General features: G+C 46.7%; 1 protein-coding gene across 1 annotated transcript; it reads left to right on the top strand.

The window, feature by feature from the left end:
* Window positions 1–4516: 4516 nt before the first annotated feature.
* LOC134928415 (GSK-3-binding protein-like) lies at window positions 4517–7850 on the top strand. Its single transcript, XM_063924123.1, has one exon. The coding sequence runs from the start codon at window positions 4792–4794 to the stop codon at window positions 5323–5325; it is 534 nt and encodes a 177-aa protein (XP_063780193.1). The 5' UTR covers window positions 4517–4791; the 3' UTR covers window positions 5326–7850.
* Window positions 7851–16082: the final 8232 nt, after the last annotated feature.

The raw sequence follows: 16082 nt of genomic DNA, 5'->3' as shown, positions 1-16082 counted from the left end.
CAGCACTACTTGGGTTAGTGCTACTACGTCCCCCAGCTGTTCTCTGGACCTTGCCCTTATCAGGAGATCGTCCAAGTAAGGGATAATTAATACGCCTTTTCTTCGCGGAAGAAACATCATTTCGGCCATTACCTTGGTAAAGACCCGAGGTGCCGTGGACAATCCAAACGGCAGCGTCTGAAACTGATAATGACAGTTTTGCACCACGAACCTGAGGTACCCTTGATGTGAAGGGCAAATTGGGACATGCAGGTAAGCATCCTTGATGTCCAGGGACACCATAAAGTCCCCTTCTTCCAGATTCGCTATCACTGCTCTGAGTGACTCCATCTTGAACTTGAATTTTTGTATGTACAGGTTCAAAGATTTCAGATTTAGAATAGGTCTTACCGAGCCGTCCGGCTTCGGTACCACAAATAGTGTGGAATAATACCCCTTTCCCTGTTGTAGGAGGGGTACCTTGACTATCACCTGCTGAGAATACAGCTTGTGAATGGCTTCCAATACCGTCGCCCTGTCTGAGGGAGACGTTGGCAGAGCAGACTTTAGGAACCGGCGAGGGGGAGACTTCTCGAATTCCAACCTGTAACCCTGAGATACTACCTGCAGGATCCAGGGGTCCACCTGTGAGTGAGCCCACTGTGCGCTGAAATTCTTGAGTCGACCCCCCACCGCCCCTGAGTCCGCTTGTAAAGCCCCAACGTCATGCTGAGGGCTTTGCAGAAGCCGGGGAGGGCTTCTGCTCCTGGGAGGGAGCTGCTTGGTGCACTCTCTTACCCTTTCCTTTGCCTCGGGGCAGATATGACTGTCCTTTTGCCCGCTTGTTCTTATAGGAACGAAAGGACTGCGGCTGAAAAGACGGTGTCTTTTTCTGTTGGGAGGGGACCTGAGGTAAAAAGGTGGATTTCCCGGCTGTTGCCGTGGCCACCAAATCCGATAGACCGACCCCAAATAATTCCTCCCCTTTATACGGCAATACTTCCATATGCCGTTTGGAATCCGCATCACCTGACCACTGTCGCGTCCATAAACTTCTTCTGGCAGATATGGACATCGCACTTACTCTCGATGCCAGAGTGCAAATATCCCTCTGAGCATCTCGCATATAAAGAAAAGCATCCTTTAATTGCTCTATAGTCAATAAAATACTGTCCCTATCCAGGGTATCAATATTTTCAGTCAGGGAATCCGACCAAACCACCCCAGCACTGCCCATCCATGCAGAGGCGATGGCTGGTCGCAGTATAACACCAGTATGAGTGTATATACTTTTCAGGGTAGTTTCCAGCCTCCTATCAGCTGGATCCTTGAGGGCGGCCGTTTCAGGAGACGGTAACGCCACTTGTTTTGATAAGCGTGTGAGTGCCTTATCCACCCTAGGGGGTGTTTCCCAGCGCGCCCTAACCTCTGGCGGGAAAGGATATAATGCCAATAACTTCTTTGAAATTAGCAGTTTTCTATCGGGGTTAACCCACGCTTCATCACACACTTCATTCAATTCCTCTGATTCAGGAAAAACTACAGGAAGTTTTTTCAGACCCCACATAATACCCCTTTTTGTGGTACTTGCAGTATCAGAGATATGCAAAGCCTCCTTCATTGCCGTGATCATATAACGTGTGGCCCTACTGGAAAATACGTTTGTTTCTTCACCGTCGACACTAGATTCGGTGTCCGTGTCTGGGTCTGTGTCGACCGACTGAGGTAAAGGGCGTTTTACAGCCCCTGACGGTGTCTGAGACGCCTGGACAGGTACTAACTGGTTTGCCGGCCGTCTCATGTCGTCAACTGATTTTTGTAACGTGCTGACATTATCACGTAATTCCATAAACAAAGCCATCCATTCCGGTGTCGACTCCCTAGGGGGTGACATCACCATTACCGGCAATTGCTCCGCCTCCACACCAACATCGTCCTCATACATGTCGACACACACGTACCGACACACAGCAGACACACAGGGAATGCTCTTATCGAAGACAGGACCCCACTAGCCCTTTGGGGAGACAGAGGGAGAGTTTGCCAGCACACACCCAAGCGCTATAAATATATAGGAACAACCCTACAGAAGTGTTGTTTCCTTTATAGCAGCTTAATATATCAATATCGCCAAAAAAGTGCCCCCCCCTCTCTGTTTTTTTACCCTGTTTCTGTAGTGCAGTGCAGGGGAGAGTCCTGGGAGCCTTCCTCGCAGCGGAGCTGTGCAGGAAAATGGCGCTGTGTGCTGAGGAGATAGGCCCCGCCCCCTATTTCGGCGGGCTCTTCTCCCGGTGTTTGTGAGACCTGGCAGGGGTTAAATACATCCATATAGCCCCAGGGGCTATATGTGATGTATTTTTAGCCAGAACAAGGTATTATCATTGCTGCCCAGGGCGCCCCCCCCCAGCGCCCTGCACCCTCAGTGACCGCTGGTGTGAAGTGTGCTGACAACAATGGCGCACAGCTGCAGTGCTGTGCGCTACCTCATGAAGACTGAAAAGTCTTCTGCCGCCGGTTTCTGGACCTCTTCACTTTTCGGCATCTGCAAGGGGGTCGGCGGCGCGGCTCCGGGACCGGACTCCATGGCTGGGCCTGTGTTCGATCCCTCTGGAGCTAATGGTGTCCAGTAGCCTAAGAAGCCAATCCATCCTGCACGCAGGTGAGTTCACTTCTTCTCCCCTAAGTCCCTCGTTGCAGTGAGCCTGTTGCCAGCAGGACTCACTGAAAATAAAAAACCTAATAACTTTTTCTAAGCAGCTCTTTAGGAGAGCCACCTAGATTGCACCCTGCTCGGACGGGCACAAAAACCTAACTGAGGCTTGGAGGAGGGTCATAGGGGGAGGAGCCAGTGCACACCACCTAGTCCTAAAGCTTTTATTTTTGTGCCCTGTCTCCTGCGGAGCCGCTAATCCCCATGGTCCTGACGGAGTCCCAGCATCCACTAGGACGTCAGAGAAATAAAGTTTGTGTAAATTGAACCATCAGAAAGCAAAGGGGCCACTATCTCAGTTGTGCTAAGAAAAAAATGTCATATTTTGGAATATTCTGTAGTTCGGAATTTTGGATACGGGAGACTCAACCTGTACATTCCGGGGGCATGCACGTTTCTTATTACCGGAATATTGGCGATAAGAAATTCTAATTATTGGGTCGGAAACCCGATAATCAGGAATTATTCCCCATAGGTGGTCATTCCGAGTTGTTCGCTCGTTGCCGTTTTTCGCAACTCAGCGATTAGGTGGAAAATGCGCATGCGCACGGTACGCAGCGCGAATGTGCTAAGTAATTTAACACAAAACTTTGGAGATTTACACAAGCTCGAGCGACGTTTTTTCAACACTCGAGTGATCGTAGTGTGATTGACAGGAAGTGGGTGTTTCTGGGCGGAAACTGGCCGTTTTCAGGGAGTGTGCTAAAAAACGCAGGCGTGCCAGGTAAAAACGCAGGAGTGGCTGGAGAAACGGGGGAGTGGCTAGCCGAACGCAGGGCGTGTTTGTGACGTCAAACCAGGAACTAAACGGAGTGAGGTGATCGCAATCTAGGAGTAGGTCTGGAGCTACTCAGAAACTGCAAGGAATTATTTAGTACACAGGTTCTCAAACTCGGTCCTCAGGACCCCACACGGTGCATGTTTTGCAGGTCTCCTCACAGAATCACAACCACATCTGTGGACCTTTTAAAATGTGTCAGTGAGTAATTAATACACCTGTGCACCTGCTGGGTTACCTGCAAAACATGCACTGTGTGGGGTCCTGAGGACCGAGTTTGAGAACCACTGATTTAGTAGCAGTTCTGCTAATCTTTCGTTCGCTATTCTGCTATGCTAAGATACACTCCCAGAGGGCGGCGGCCTAGCGTTTGCAATGCTGCTAAAAGCAGCTAGCGAGCGAACAACTCGGAATGAGGGCCATAATATGATGCGGCCCCCTGCACATACATCACGGGGATATTGTTTGTGTATATCCCACGTGTATTACTTGATAAATAGGCCACTTGATACTTTAGGTAGCAGAAAAATAACCGTATGCTTTTATTTCAACCCTTTTTTTCTCTCAGCACCAAAGGCTTGTGTCTGTTATCTGCATCGTGTGAGGAGGGTGTTTGGTCCCTATCACCAGTATTTTCACAGTTCCACTACAAACAAAGCAAATATGGAGCCAGTCAGCTTCTGGTGCTGTTTATGCAGTTGCTAGATGATAACAAGGAGGCTGGCTGTCCCCAGGTTACAGTCAGGTCAGGCACACACTCACAGCCGACCCTCCCCTCACTGCAGCCTCCTCACATACACAGACACATTCATTGCAGTCTGTGAGGCAGTGACTGAGAGTGAGTGAGTGAGCCACGCCCCCTACTCCCACGCATCCTATCAGGCGCGACCACCCTCCCATAACACAACCTGACAGACACGCCCCCTCCTCTCACACTGCCTGACAGACACGCCACAACACGGTGATGTCACTAACGTACGAGGCCCTTCAAATAAAAAAAAAGGGGCGGAGACGAGTTGTAAAGACGACAAAAGGGGGGAAATTGCCGTTGGTACGGTCCGCTGGGTTCCCATGTTCGCATTAAAGCGCCTGAACTGGCGGGCTGTACGACAGAGGAAAGTGTCTTTACAGAAACTGTAAGGCGAACAAGCATTAAGCGGCAGCAAGCACGAGCGTGAGGGGTCGGTGTAAGTGACGGACTCCCCCTCCAGTCTGCAAGTGGTACAGTCCAAGCAAAGAACTACGTCACCCATTGTTTACAAACCTTACAGGGCCGGTGGAGCTGCTGCGTGGTGTGCTGTTCCTCCTGCCGTCTCTGCCAGCCATGCCGTGCCGCAAGGAGAGCTTCCTGCTGCTGGAGCAGTCGGTCACCGTGGGTTCGCAGGAGGTGGACTCCCTGGTGGCCCGCATCGGGGAAGCCCTGCAGCTCAGCGCCCACCGCACCCCGACCTCCTGCAGCATGGAGTACGGCGGCGCCCTGAGACCCCCGGCCGTCACCCGCCCGTCTCCCGTCATCTGCTCCTGCGTGCGGGGCAGGACCACGCCGTACCCGGTGTGCACCCCCCGAGGCGCCAGTCGCTACCACCACCAGCAACAGGGACCCCGGCACTTCGTAGCGGGGAACAAGCAGCTGTGCGGCCGGGGCTGGGTGCGGGGCAGCTGCAGGAAGCACGTTGGGCACCGGCTCCCGGAGGACGGGGAGGAGGAAGAGGAGGACCCCCACCAGCTGCTGCAGGAGCTCCTACTCTCCGGGAACCTCATCAAGGAGGCGGTCAGGAGGCTGCACATGTCCGGGGAGGACTCCAGCGCCATCAGCGAGTCCGGGCCGTGCAAGGTGGCTGAGACCACGGTGCAGTGACCCCCCAGGCCCCGGGGAGAGGATGCTGTGTAACCGTGGGGAGTATAACCTCCACGGATCGTATGACCCACCTCTGCCGGCTGCTTCTGTCATTATGACATGGAGGTGACTGGCATGGCCAGTGCCTGGTCCTCCATAGAGGGGGTGATGGTTAGAGTTGGCATGTAAAGACCTCAAGAAGAAGGTGACTGACTGCCATGACCACTTATGGTCCACCATAAGGCGTGTGATGATGTGGGTTGGCATGAACAGCTTTCTCAGTATAATGGGGTGATGGGCATAGTGTTTGAATGCTGCACCATGGAGTGTCCACCATAAAGCTGGTGATGATGTGGGTTTGTATGTAAAGATCTCTCAAAATAAAGAGGTGACTGCTATGGCCATGTGTGGTCCCCCCCATGAAAGCGGGTGATGGTTGAGACACATACAGCTCCCTTAGGTACTGGGTTTATATGGCTGGTGTGATGAATCTGCAGAACATACTATGGACTGAGCTAATGACTGCTTTCTGATGTTTGTGTCACCATCCACCTGTAGACTTGCAATGGGCTATGATAACTTCTGAGCAAAGTCTTATATGTGACACGATCAGGTGTTGGGACTTGAGCCAGCATAACTCGTGGTACTGACGCTTCAAGGTGGTTTGAGCTTAGCGGACTATATTAAAGTTTGAAGCCATGACTACTTAGCACCTCAGAACTACAGCCTTTTATTACCAGCCTCTGAAATTGTTTCTAACCAATATGAGAAGTCTTTGATTGCCACCCAGTTGGTGCATAGTCATCCATACCCTCCTTATTTCCAGTTTGGGAGACTGTCGCCAAGAGACAAGGCTGTGGAACCTCAATTAAAAATGGTCAAGGATTATCTGCTATTAGTTCAAACTAGATTACGTCCAACTCTACAATGTGACTGTCACTTTGTTTACAGTATACTTGAAATGGTTCACATAGCTCTGAGCTCTCAAAGTATTGGGCATCCTAATGTGAGCAATGGGCAAGCAAGGTTTTCTCTTCTAGGAATTTATTTCTATATATGTAATGGTTTTGTATTGTGTGTGGGTTTTTTTTTTTTTTTTTTTCTTTTCACATGCATCATTTGCAATTCTTTAATGTGCTCCGCACAAGTGTATGTGCCACTACAGTCATACATATAAGCCCAGAGGTAATCTGGGTGTGAACATGTTAATGAACACCATGTTTTTGTTGTCCTTATTTGGTGTTACATAATTGTCCTTGTTTACAGTTTTACAAGCATAGACTGGCATGTCCTTATCTCAGTATTATTGTGCCTGGCATCCAGCTTGCTGGCGTTACTTACTGAAGGTCAACCCATGCCAGATCCGTTGCACAGCCTAGGATAACCTTTCCATTTTAAGGCTAATGTGAAACTTGCCTCACGTGTGTTTGGATGTGCTGCAGCCAAATAGGATAATTTAAGTGTTTATTTCCATTCTCTGTTAGATTCCTATGTTCATAGGATTTTGATGTATGCCTATCAAAAAATGGTTTGGTTGCCAATCGGGCTGCATGGATTATTTGTACTATGATGTGACCTATAGAGCTTCTAAAAAAGGAAGAAAATAAATAAATCTAAATTTAATAAATTTGCCGCAAGGAAGCGTATAACTTATTGTTGGCATTAGTCCTATGGCAGGCTTAGAATGACTGATCTCCCCTTTACGCTGTAGTGTATATAAAGCATATTTTCAGTTACTTCCTGTAGACATAGTTTCAGCCTGTGATAATTTGTAGCTTTTGGTAACTTCATGGTCACCGCATGTTAAACAAAGCTGTTCTAATTCCACCGTTTGGGGGGGAATTAGATCCAATACCGGTCACATTATTTAAAGAAGACATTATAATATTATGCAACAACCACAGATAGTTTTATATCTAAAGAACTGGTGACATTTTTGAGTGGCATATCATACACATAATTTATATCCCTGGTGCCAGAATTCTTGGATTTGCAATCCTGTCTATCTATTGAGCGGCAGTGTAGAATCATCAGTGTTCCTGAATGCAGATGGATCTTTGAGTATTGCAACATAACTTTACATTCTGATGAATAAGCTTCCTTAAGAAATATAAGCTGCCAACGAACTAGCTTTGTGGGTGTGAAGGTGGGTTCATACTTCCTCTCGTTGTTTGCTATACTACGTTATAATTTAAAATGTGAACATGAGCGAGATGGACCCAAGTTTCTTCCAGTCATTAGACCTTTGTTCTTGGTAATTGGTGCTTTTACTACTAAGTGGCTGTCTTATTTTGTTTTGATTAGACCCAAACTTTTTGAAAGGGCAGTTTATTATACTTCTTGTTTTATATATTTTTTTTCTAAGCTCTGTACAGTTATGGGTTATGATTTAAGCTAACAATAATAAACTTGAACCAATGGTCCTTTATCCTTTAGTGATGGCCGTTGGAAAGTGTACCCTTCGTACCGAAGTGTTGATGCCTGTGTTCCTGGAGTTTCAGGACTTATGAATAAAATGTATACAATAAACCTTTTTATATATACAATGTTTGTTTTCTTGCCACTATGCATTTTTCTTCACAAGGAAATATAATATATAGGGGTTTAAAAAATAAATACATTTAGATTTTGAATCCAACAAACTTAAACAAAACCAAAAGAAATAAATCAATCTTTAAAGTACATTTCACTAATACTAGGGATGGCCATTGGTTTATCCATCGATGTTTACCATCAATGGTACCATGTAAGGTTATGTGGTTAGCATACCGCTCGTCTGGATCCCGGCTGTCACAATATGGACACCGGGATCTTGCCGGAACCACTATACAGGCGAGGTCCACAAGGGGCTTCGTTGCACTCTTCTCCTTCACAAATTTAAGTTATTAAAACCACCTGTGGATATTTTAAAATTGTGTCCAGTGATTGATTGAATGCACCTATGCTCCAGCAAGGAGGTATGGAAAACATGCACTGTTAGTGTGTCCTGATGACTGGATTTGAGGTGCATTGGCTCCAGCTGTTGAACTACACATCCCAGCATGCCCTGCAACAGTTTTAGCATGGCCAAATAGCGAAACTGTAGCAAGGCATGCTGGTATATGTAGTTCAACAGCTGGAGGGCCAAAGGTTCCCCATCCTTGCTGTAGGGGATGGCTCCTTGAGAGACTCGCTGGGGATTTCATAGTTTGTATTTATTATCCCTCAATGCTGCTAGGATTGTAAACTTAGGGTGTGTACACACGGTGAGATCCTTGCTATGCCCGATTTTCACTTGCGATTTCCCTTGAACTCCCCGGAGCCCAGATAGCACAGATTTTGACTAACTTTTCTTGAGATATGGACTATGTGTGCTTACGATTTTGGCTTATGTGAGATGTCATTGACATGAACTAGATAGTACACCGATCTAGCAATAACAGTACACACCCTTTACAGTTCTATAATTTCAAAGCAATGTGCTCATTCTAATGCTTTAGCACGTTTTTATTTACTAAAAATCGTGTGGAAGTGGGTCCCCCCCCCCCCCCCCATTTCAGGTCAATGAAAATACATCTAAATCGACGTGTGTTTTAGCATTAGAAACGGAACATTTACTAACATTAAAAGGAATCTCAAATATCACCTTCTAGTAAACGTGTTATATTCCTGGGAATATAACATCGATTTTCAACCATTTAAAGTCTATGAAAATCGACCTTTAGTAAATATATCCCCATGTATTGTTAAAGAATATGGCGAAAGTAGTCGCCAATAATGTGCCATGTTATCACGTTCATGACCCACACTGGAGTAACTTCTACAGATCAGATGCCTTGCTGTAAGGTCCTGCCCACTGCTGCTGTTGTGTTCAGTTAGCAGTAATGTGCAATTGTGGACATCACCGCTTACTTGCCGGAACACTGCAGATTTTTCTGTGCACCACCTCGTACATGTGGGGTGATGGAGAATCTGCAATATTGGTGGTCCTGAGGTTCCATAGCCCAAGTAATTGGATTTTATAGTCCTATAAATGTTGTCTGTTCTACAGTATAACCTGTAGTGGGTTTTTCTGTTCCTTTATGCAGCTTTCTAATGGTGTGTACACACGGCGCGATGTTCCGTAAGCCTGACATTGACTATTTGACGGTGCCGGGCCACTATAGTCAATGCTGGGCTGCCTGCATAGTCTATTTTTCCTTGCGAAGCCGATCCTACGGGACTGCGCATTGGCAACGCGAGGACTATACACACAGTGTGATATGCGCTAACTTTCCTTACGATTTTGATTATATAGTCAAAATGGTAAGGAAAGTGAAGTGCATATTGCACCGTGTGTATGCACCTTAAGTCTTCAGTTTATACTACTGTAAAAAGGTACAGTGGAAGCTGCAGTACCCATGCCTAATGCATGCCTTTCATATTGTGATAATGCTGTGTATATATTTATACACACAATGTGCTACAATGTCCTTTTACTCTTTCCACATGACTGTATCTTCTGTGTTTTGCCCAGAGTAGTGTCATGTATTGTGACAGGGATAAACAGACGCATTTCTCGTTTACCTTACGCTGAGCAGCCCAAGGCAGCAGCCTGTAGGTTGCATTATATACAGGACAGCCCGTGCCTGCTGTCGCGTCCGCTGCATTCTACAAGAAGACTCAGACGGGCTCCAGTGGGAACATCTGGGACTGGTGGGGGATGGAGGACACAAGACAAATGATGTCTGCCCTTTCCTAGCACTGCTCTCCTTGCTCAGAGTTGCACATTCTGGTTCCATTTATTCGGCCACAAAGTATTTTGTAGCAGAAGCAATGACCGATGTGATACAGACACATGAGAAAGGACCTAGTGTTTCCTACTTCCAGGACAGGTCTGATCTGTGCTAATAGATGGACCAAGCTTCATGACTGGTAGTTGCTTGTACCAAAAAAAAAAAGTGGTAATTTAACCGTAAATGGTATACTGCTTCAAGAATGGCTGTTGCTTACCAGAATCATTGAATTCATATATAGGTGAATGCAGGTCATCGGTGTATAAGGACAAAAATAGTCTTAAATACATAAAACTTCAGTTGAAAATGCTATTTACTTTCAAACATGCAAATCAGTTCTAGACCTATAGGGGTATATTCAATTGAGGTCTGATCCATTCTGACATGCATTTGTCGGAATAGATCCGACAAGGGCTATTCAATGCCCATCTCAATTTGACTTTGAAAAAGTCGAATAGAGATGAGGGACCGGAGACGGGGGATAGCAGCGCTGCAGGAGGATGTGGCACAGCCGCCAGACCTCACGGCAGTGTCCACCCGGCTCCAGCAAGCGGGACCTCACTTGCTGTAGCGGGGTGGACGCTGCCGTGAGCGGCGGCTGTGCCACATCCTCCTGCAGCGCTGCTGTCCTCCGTCTGCCCGCGGCTCTAACCCCCCCCCCCCCTCTCCTCTCAGGTTCCTCATCTCAGTTCGACTTTTTATTTTTATTTTTTAAGTCTGACTGAGATGGTCTGAAACGGTGCCAAAACCTGTTTAATTTGGCCTCGTTTCCCTCCAGAAGTATGTGAATCGGCAGCTCTACCGCCAATTCACGTACTATTCGACATGTCAAATAAAAAAGCTGGGGACTGAATAGGTCAGAACCCCTTCCGACCTGAAAAAGTCGAAAACTGATGTCTTTTTGACAAGACTGCAGTTTCGACCTTAATTTAATATACCCTATAGCCTCCCATCTGCCAATTACTTTCATTTAAACTAGATAGATAAATGGTTATCGCTGCCTGGCTGCTCTCTTGTTGGGTGTTAACTTTGTTTTCGTAGATGTGTACACTTTAGCTGTAATCACAAATAACGCTTGAGTTTCATTCGCCTCCATTGCATAGTTTACAGTGGTCCTATGGATAAAATGCTGTAGTCCTCTCTCCTATATAAGTAGTGGCGTTGACGCTATTTTATAAATGTATCGGTGGCATTAAAGGGGACTTCAGAGAGGTTGTGCCAACACGGCTGCTTGTGTGATCCTGGCATACTGTAGTGTGAGGGGAATGCAGAGCTGGAGTCATTGTGTCAGGATAACACACTTCGGATAGTTCTATCTATGCTGTAGAGTACTGAACACTACCCGAGGCCAAGTGTTTAATTTAGGGTTGAATTCTTTGATTCTTCACATATTAGCGCAAAGAAAATGTCCCCCCAAATCTTATTGCTTTGTTCGGAGGGCCTAATTCAAGGTTGATTGCAAAACACCATTTTCCTCTAATGGGCAAAACCATGTGCACTGCAGGTGGGGCAGATATAACGTGCAGAGAGGGGGGGTGTTCAAACTGAAATCTAAATTGCAGTGTAAAAATAAGCAGCCAGTATTTACCCTGCACAGAAACAAAATAACCCACCCAAATCGAACTCTCTCTGCACATGTTATATCTGTCCCCCCTGCTGTGCACATGGTTTTGCCCGTTAGAGCAAAATGTTGTTTTATAATCAACCTTGAATTAGGCCCTAAGTGTAATGATATCAAATACACGTCCTGGGTTTTTTTTTTTAATAAAGCAATGGCTAAGGCAGGCATGTCCAAACTGTGTCCCTCCAGCTGTTGAGAAACTACACATCCCAGCATACCCTGACACAGCTTTAGCATTCTCTGACAGCAAAACTGTGTCAGGGCATGCTGGGAAATGTAGTTTCACAACAGCTGGAGGGCCGCAGTTTGGACATGCCTGGGCTAAGGGAATTGTAGGGTTAAGACCTATGGTCTGTGGATATTTTCCTTTATGTAAGTGGAAACTAAAGTAGTCTGTAAATTTAGTGTAATCATAACTACAATAACCATTTCCATTCAATTAGTTTTTCAGATTGTAACAAATACGGAAGTTCACAGCACTTTGACTTCTAAGCAAATTGGTTTTGAATCCTGTTTGTAAAGATTGTGGCCTAAGGATCAATATTTACAGTTTCTGGACATGTGACTGCGCCTGCTCAGTGTCATTCCCAGCTGTCCTTGTGCAGTGCGTGTCCACAAAAAAACCTCAGTGACCCATAATAAATAGTATTATCGGGCATGTTGGCAAATACGGTAAGAAAAAAATAATTGCAGTGTGAGGCCATCTAAATATATTGATAGGCCTTAATGTGTTCTGTATGGCCTATTGGACCATGCACTATACAGGCATGAGGGGCAGGACCAGCCTGTGTGGCCAGTATAACAGGCAGGCATGTGGGGGGAGTACTTATCTCTATAGGGCTGCCTCTCTGTAGGATCAGTTATCTACAGTCTCACTGCCACTGTAAAACATTCCTTTCATAATTGTCTCCTTCTCCAGAATGTTCCCTTCAATAGGTCCCATCTCTTATATCCATATCATGTTACCATTTTGCCAATGCAATCATAGCGTGTAAGGGAATATACACCGTGTTGTGAAATGTTGCTCCTATGTGATTGTTGTGTGAAATCAAACAGGAAATGTGTAAAACGGAGTGACCATTGTGTTGTCTGACAAATTCCAAATGGTTCTAAGTACACTATTTCCATCACCACTTCCTTCGCAGCTCATTCTGAAACCTACAGCTTGCAACATATTGGGTCAGGGCTGCTCTATTTCAAGATATATTTACTGCCATTGCTTTTTTTGTGTGTGTGTGTGTCCACCAGCTTTCTAGGAAACCAGGCCTTTGCTGTGCACATGTGTGCATGTAGTTACACCATAACTGTGGCCTGTGTCCAAGGAGGTCGGGGTGGTCAGAAGAAGCCCCTGCACACACTGGGGTATATTTACTAACATTCGTAATTTTCGGAAAAAGGTCAAAGTTCAATCACGAATGACATCGAAAGTGTAAAACTGCAACTTTTTGAATTTATTACGCCTAATTTACTAAGCTGTCGTATTCGGATTTTTCATTTGTTCCGATGTCGATGTCATTCGTGTTTTTTTCCCGTTTTTTACGGCAGTGATTAGCAAAACACTGCCGACTTTATCACAATAAATCTCGGCCGGACCTGTGTGATCCGTGCTGGGGTTCATTTTTTTTTTTTTTTTTTTAAATAAACACGGTAAAACGGAGAAAAAAAAATGCGTGGGGTCCCCCCTCCTAAGCATAACCAGCCTCGGGCTCTTTGAGCCGACCCTGGTTGCAGAAATATGGGGGGAAAAATGACAGGGGTTCCCCCATATTTAAGCAACCCGCATCGGGCTCTGCGCCTGGTCCTGGTTCCAAAAATACGGGGGACAAAAAGAGTAGGGGTCCCCCGTATTTTTAAAACCAGCGCCGGGCTCCACTAGCTGGACAGATAATGCCACAGCCGGGGGTCACTTTTATATAGTGCCCTGCCGCCGTGGCATCAAAAATCCAACTAGTCACCCCTGGCCGGGGTACCCTGGGGGAGTGGGGACCCCTTCAATCAAGGGGTCCCCCCCCCCCAGCCACCCAAGGGCCAGGGGTGAAGCCCGAGGCTGTCCCCCCCATCCAATTGGCTGCGGATGGGGGGCTGATAGCCTTTTGTGAAAATGAAAAGATATTGTTTTTAGTAGCAGTACTACAAGGCCCAGCAAGCCTCCCCCGCATGCTGGTACTTGGAGAACCACAAGTACCAGCATGCGGCGGAAAAACGGGCCCGCTGGTACCTGTAGTAGTAGTAGTACTACTACTAAAAAAATACCCAAAAAAAGACAAGACACATACTCCTTGAAAGTAAAGTTTTATTACATACATCCACACAAACATACATACATACATACATACTTACCTTGTGTTCACACGAGGGTCGGTCCTCTTCTCCAGTAGAATCCATGGGGTACCTGTTGAATAAATTCTACTCACCAGATCCAGGGTCCCAGGCTCCTCGTAGCATCCATTTGTAATCCACGTACTTGAATAAAATAAAAAAACGGAGAGCCGAGCCACGCACTGAAAGGGGACCCATGTTTGCACATGGGCCCCCTTTCCCCGAATGCCAGAAACCCACTCTGACTGATGTCTAAGTGGGTTTCTTCAGCCAATCAGGGAGCGCCACGTTGTAGCACCCTCCTGATCGGCTGTGTGCTCCTGTACTGACTGACAGGCGGCACTCGGCAGTGTTACAATGTAGCGCCTATGCGCTCCATTGTAACCAATGGTGGGAACTTTCTGCCCTGCGGTTGACCGAAAGTGTCCTCACCGCTGAGCAGAAAGTTCCCACCATTGGTTACAATGGAGCGCATAGGCGCTACATTGTAACATTGCCGTGTGCCGCCTGTCAGTCAGTACAGGAGCACACAGCCGATCAGGAGGGTGCTACAACGTGGCGCTCCCTGATTGGCTGAAGAAACCCACTTAGACATCAGTCAGAGTGGGTTTCTGGCATTCGGGGAAAGGGGGCCCATGTGCAAACATGGGTCCCCTTTCAGTGCGTGGCTCGGCTCTCCGTTTTTTTATTTTATTCAAGTACGTGGATTACAAATGGATGCTACGAGGAGCCTGGGACCCTGGATCTGGTGAGTAGAATTTATTCAACAGGTACCCCATGGATTCTACTGGAGAAGAGGACCGACCCTCGTGTGAACACAAGGTAAGTATGTATGTTTGTGTGGATGTATGTAATAAAACTTTACTTTCAAGGAGTGTGTGTCTTGTCTTTTTTTGGGTATTTTTTTAGTAGTAGTACTACAGCTACCAGCGGGCCCGTTTTTCCGCCGCATGCTGGTACTTGTGGTTCTCCAAGTACCAGCATGCGGGGGAGGCTTGCTGGGCCTTGTAGTACTGCTACTAAAAACAATAGCCTTTTGTGAAAATGAAAAGATATCAGCCCCCCATCCGCAGCCAATTGGATGGGGGGGGGACAGCCTCGGGCTTCACCCTTGGGTGGCTGGGGGGGGGGGGACCCCTTGATTGAAGGGGTCCCCACTCCCCCAGGGTACCCCGGCCAGGGGTGACTAGTTGGTTTTTTGATGCCACGGCGGCAGGGCACTATATAAAAGTGACCCCCGGCTGTGGCATTCTCTGTCCAGCTAGTGGAGCCCGGCGCTGGTTTTAAAAATACGGGGGACCCCTACTCTTTTTGTCCCCCGTATTTTTGGAACCAGGACCAGGCGCAGAGCCCGATGCTGGTTGCTTAAATATGGGGGAACTCCTGTCAATTTTTCCCCCATATTTCTGCAACCAGGATCGGCTCAAAGAGCCCGAGGCTGGTTATGCTTAGGAGGGGGGACCCCACGCAATTTTTTTAAAGAAAATAACCACTTTCCCACCCCTTCCCACTGATATACATGCACGGATCTCATGGATCCCTGCATGCCTATACAATCACGGATTAAAAAAGCAGGTCTGTTTTTTTTTAGCACTTTTTTACGAGTTGTAATTTTTCACGGCAGTGTTTTTTTTTTTTTTTTTGCTTTGCACTTCTTAGTAAATTACCGAGATTCATACTTAAACAGCCGCGTTTTGACCGATGGTGTATTCATTCGTATTTTTTTGGTTGGACTTCCAAAAAATTACGAATGCCCTCATCACTGCCGTGATTATTGCTTAGTAAATTACCGAGATGACACTTTGATGAAAAAACGGCATCTCGGTCAAAATCGGGACCTTAGTAAATAATATACCCCACTGAGAGAAAACAAAACTCCACACATTTGCTGGGGCCTCAGTGAGAATCAAATCCAAAACCTCAATGCTGTGAGACAGTGGTGCTAACCACTATGCCATCCGTGCTGCCCCAATAATATATGGTTTCTGATTGTTCAGAAGTTCCTTTAGTAGTATTTGGCTTGTGATTGCTTAAATATGCCATAAATTAAGGAAGTTCTAGGACTGCCTTCCTCTAGACCAGGC

Source organism: Pseudophryne corroboree, chromosome 5 (genome assembly GCF_028390025.1).
Source record: "Pseudophryne corroboree isolate aPseCor3 chromosome 5, aPseCor3.hap2, whole genome shotgun sequence".
NCBI classification, from domain to species: domain Eukaryota; kingdom Metazoa; phylum Chordata; class Amphibia; order Anura; family Myobatrachidae; genus Pseudophryne; species Pseudophryne corroboree.
This window is presented reverse-complemented; position numbering and strand designations above follow the sequence as displayed.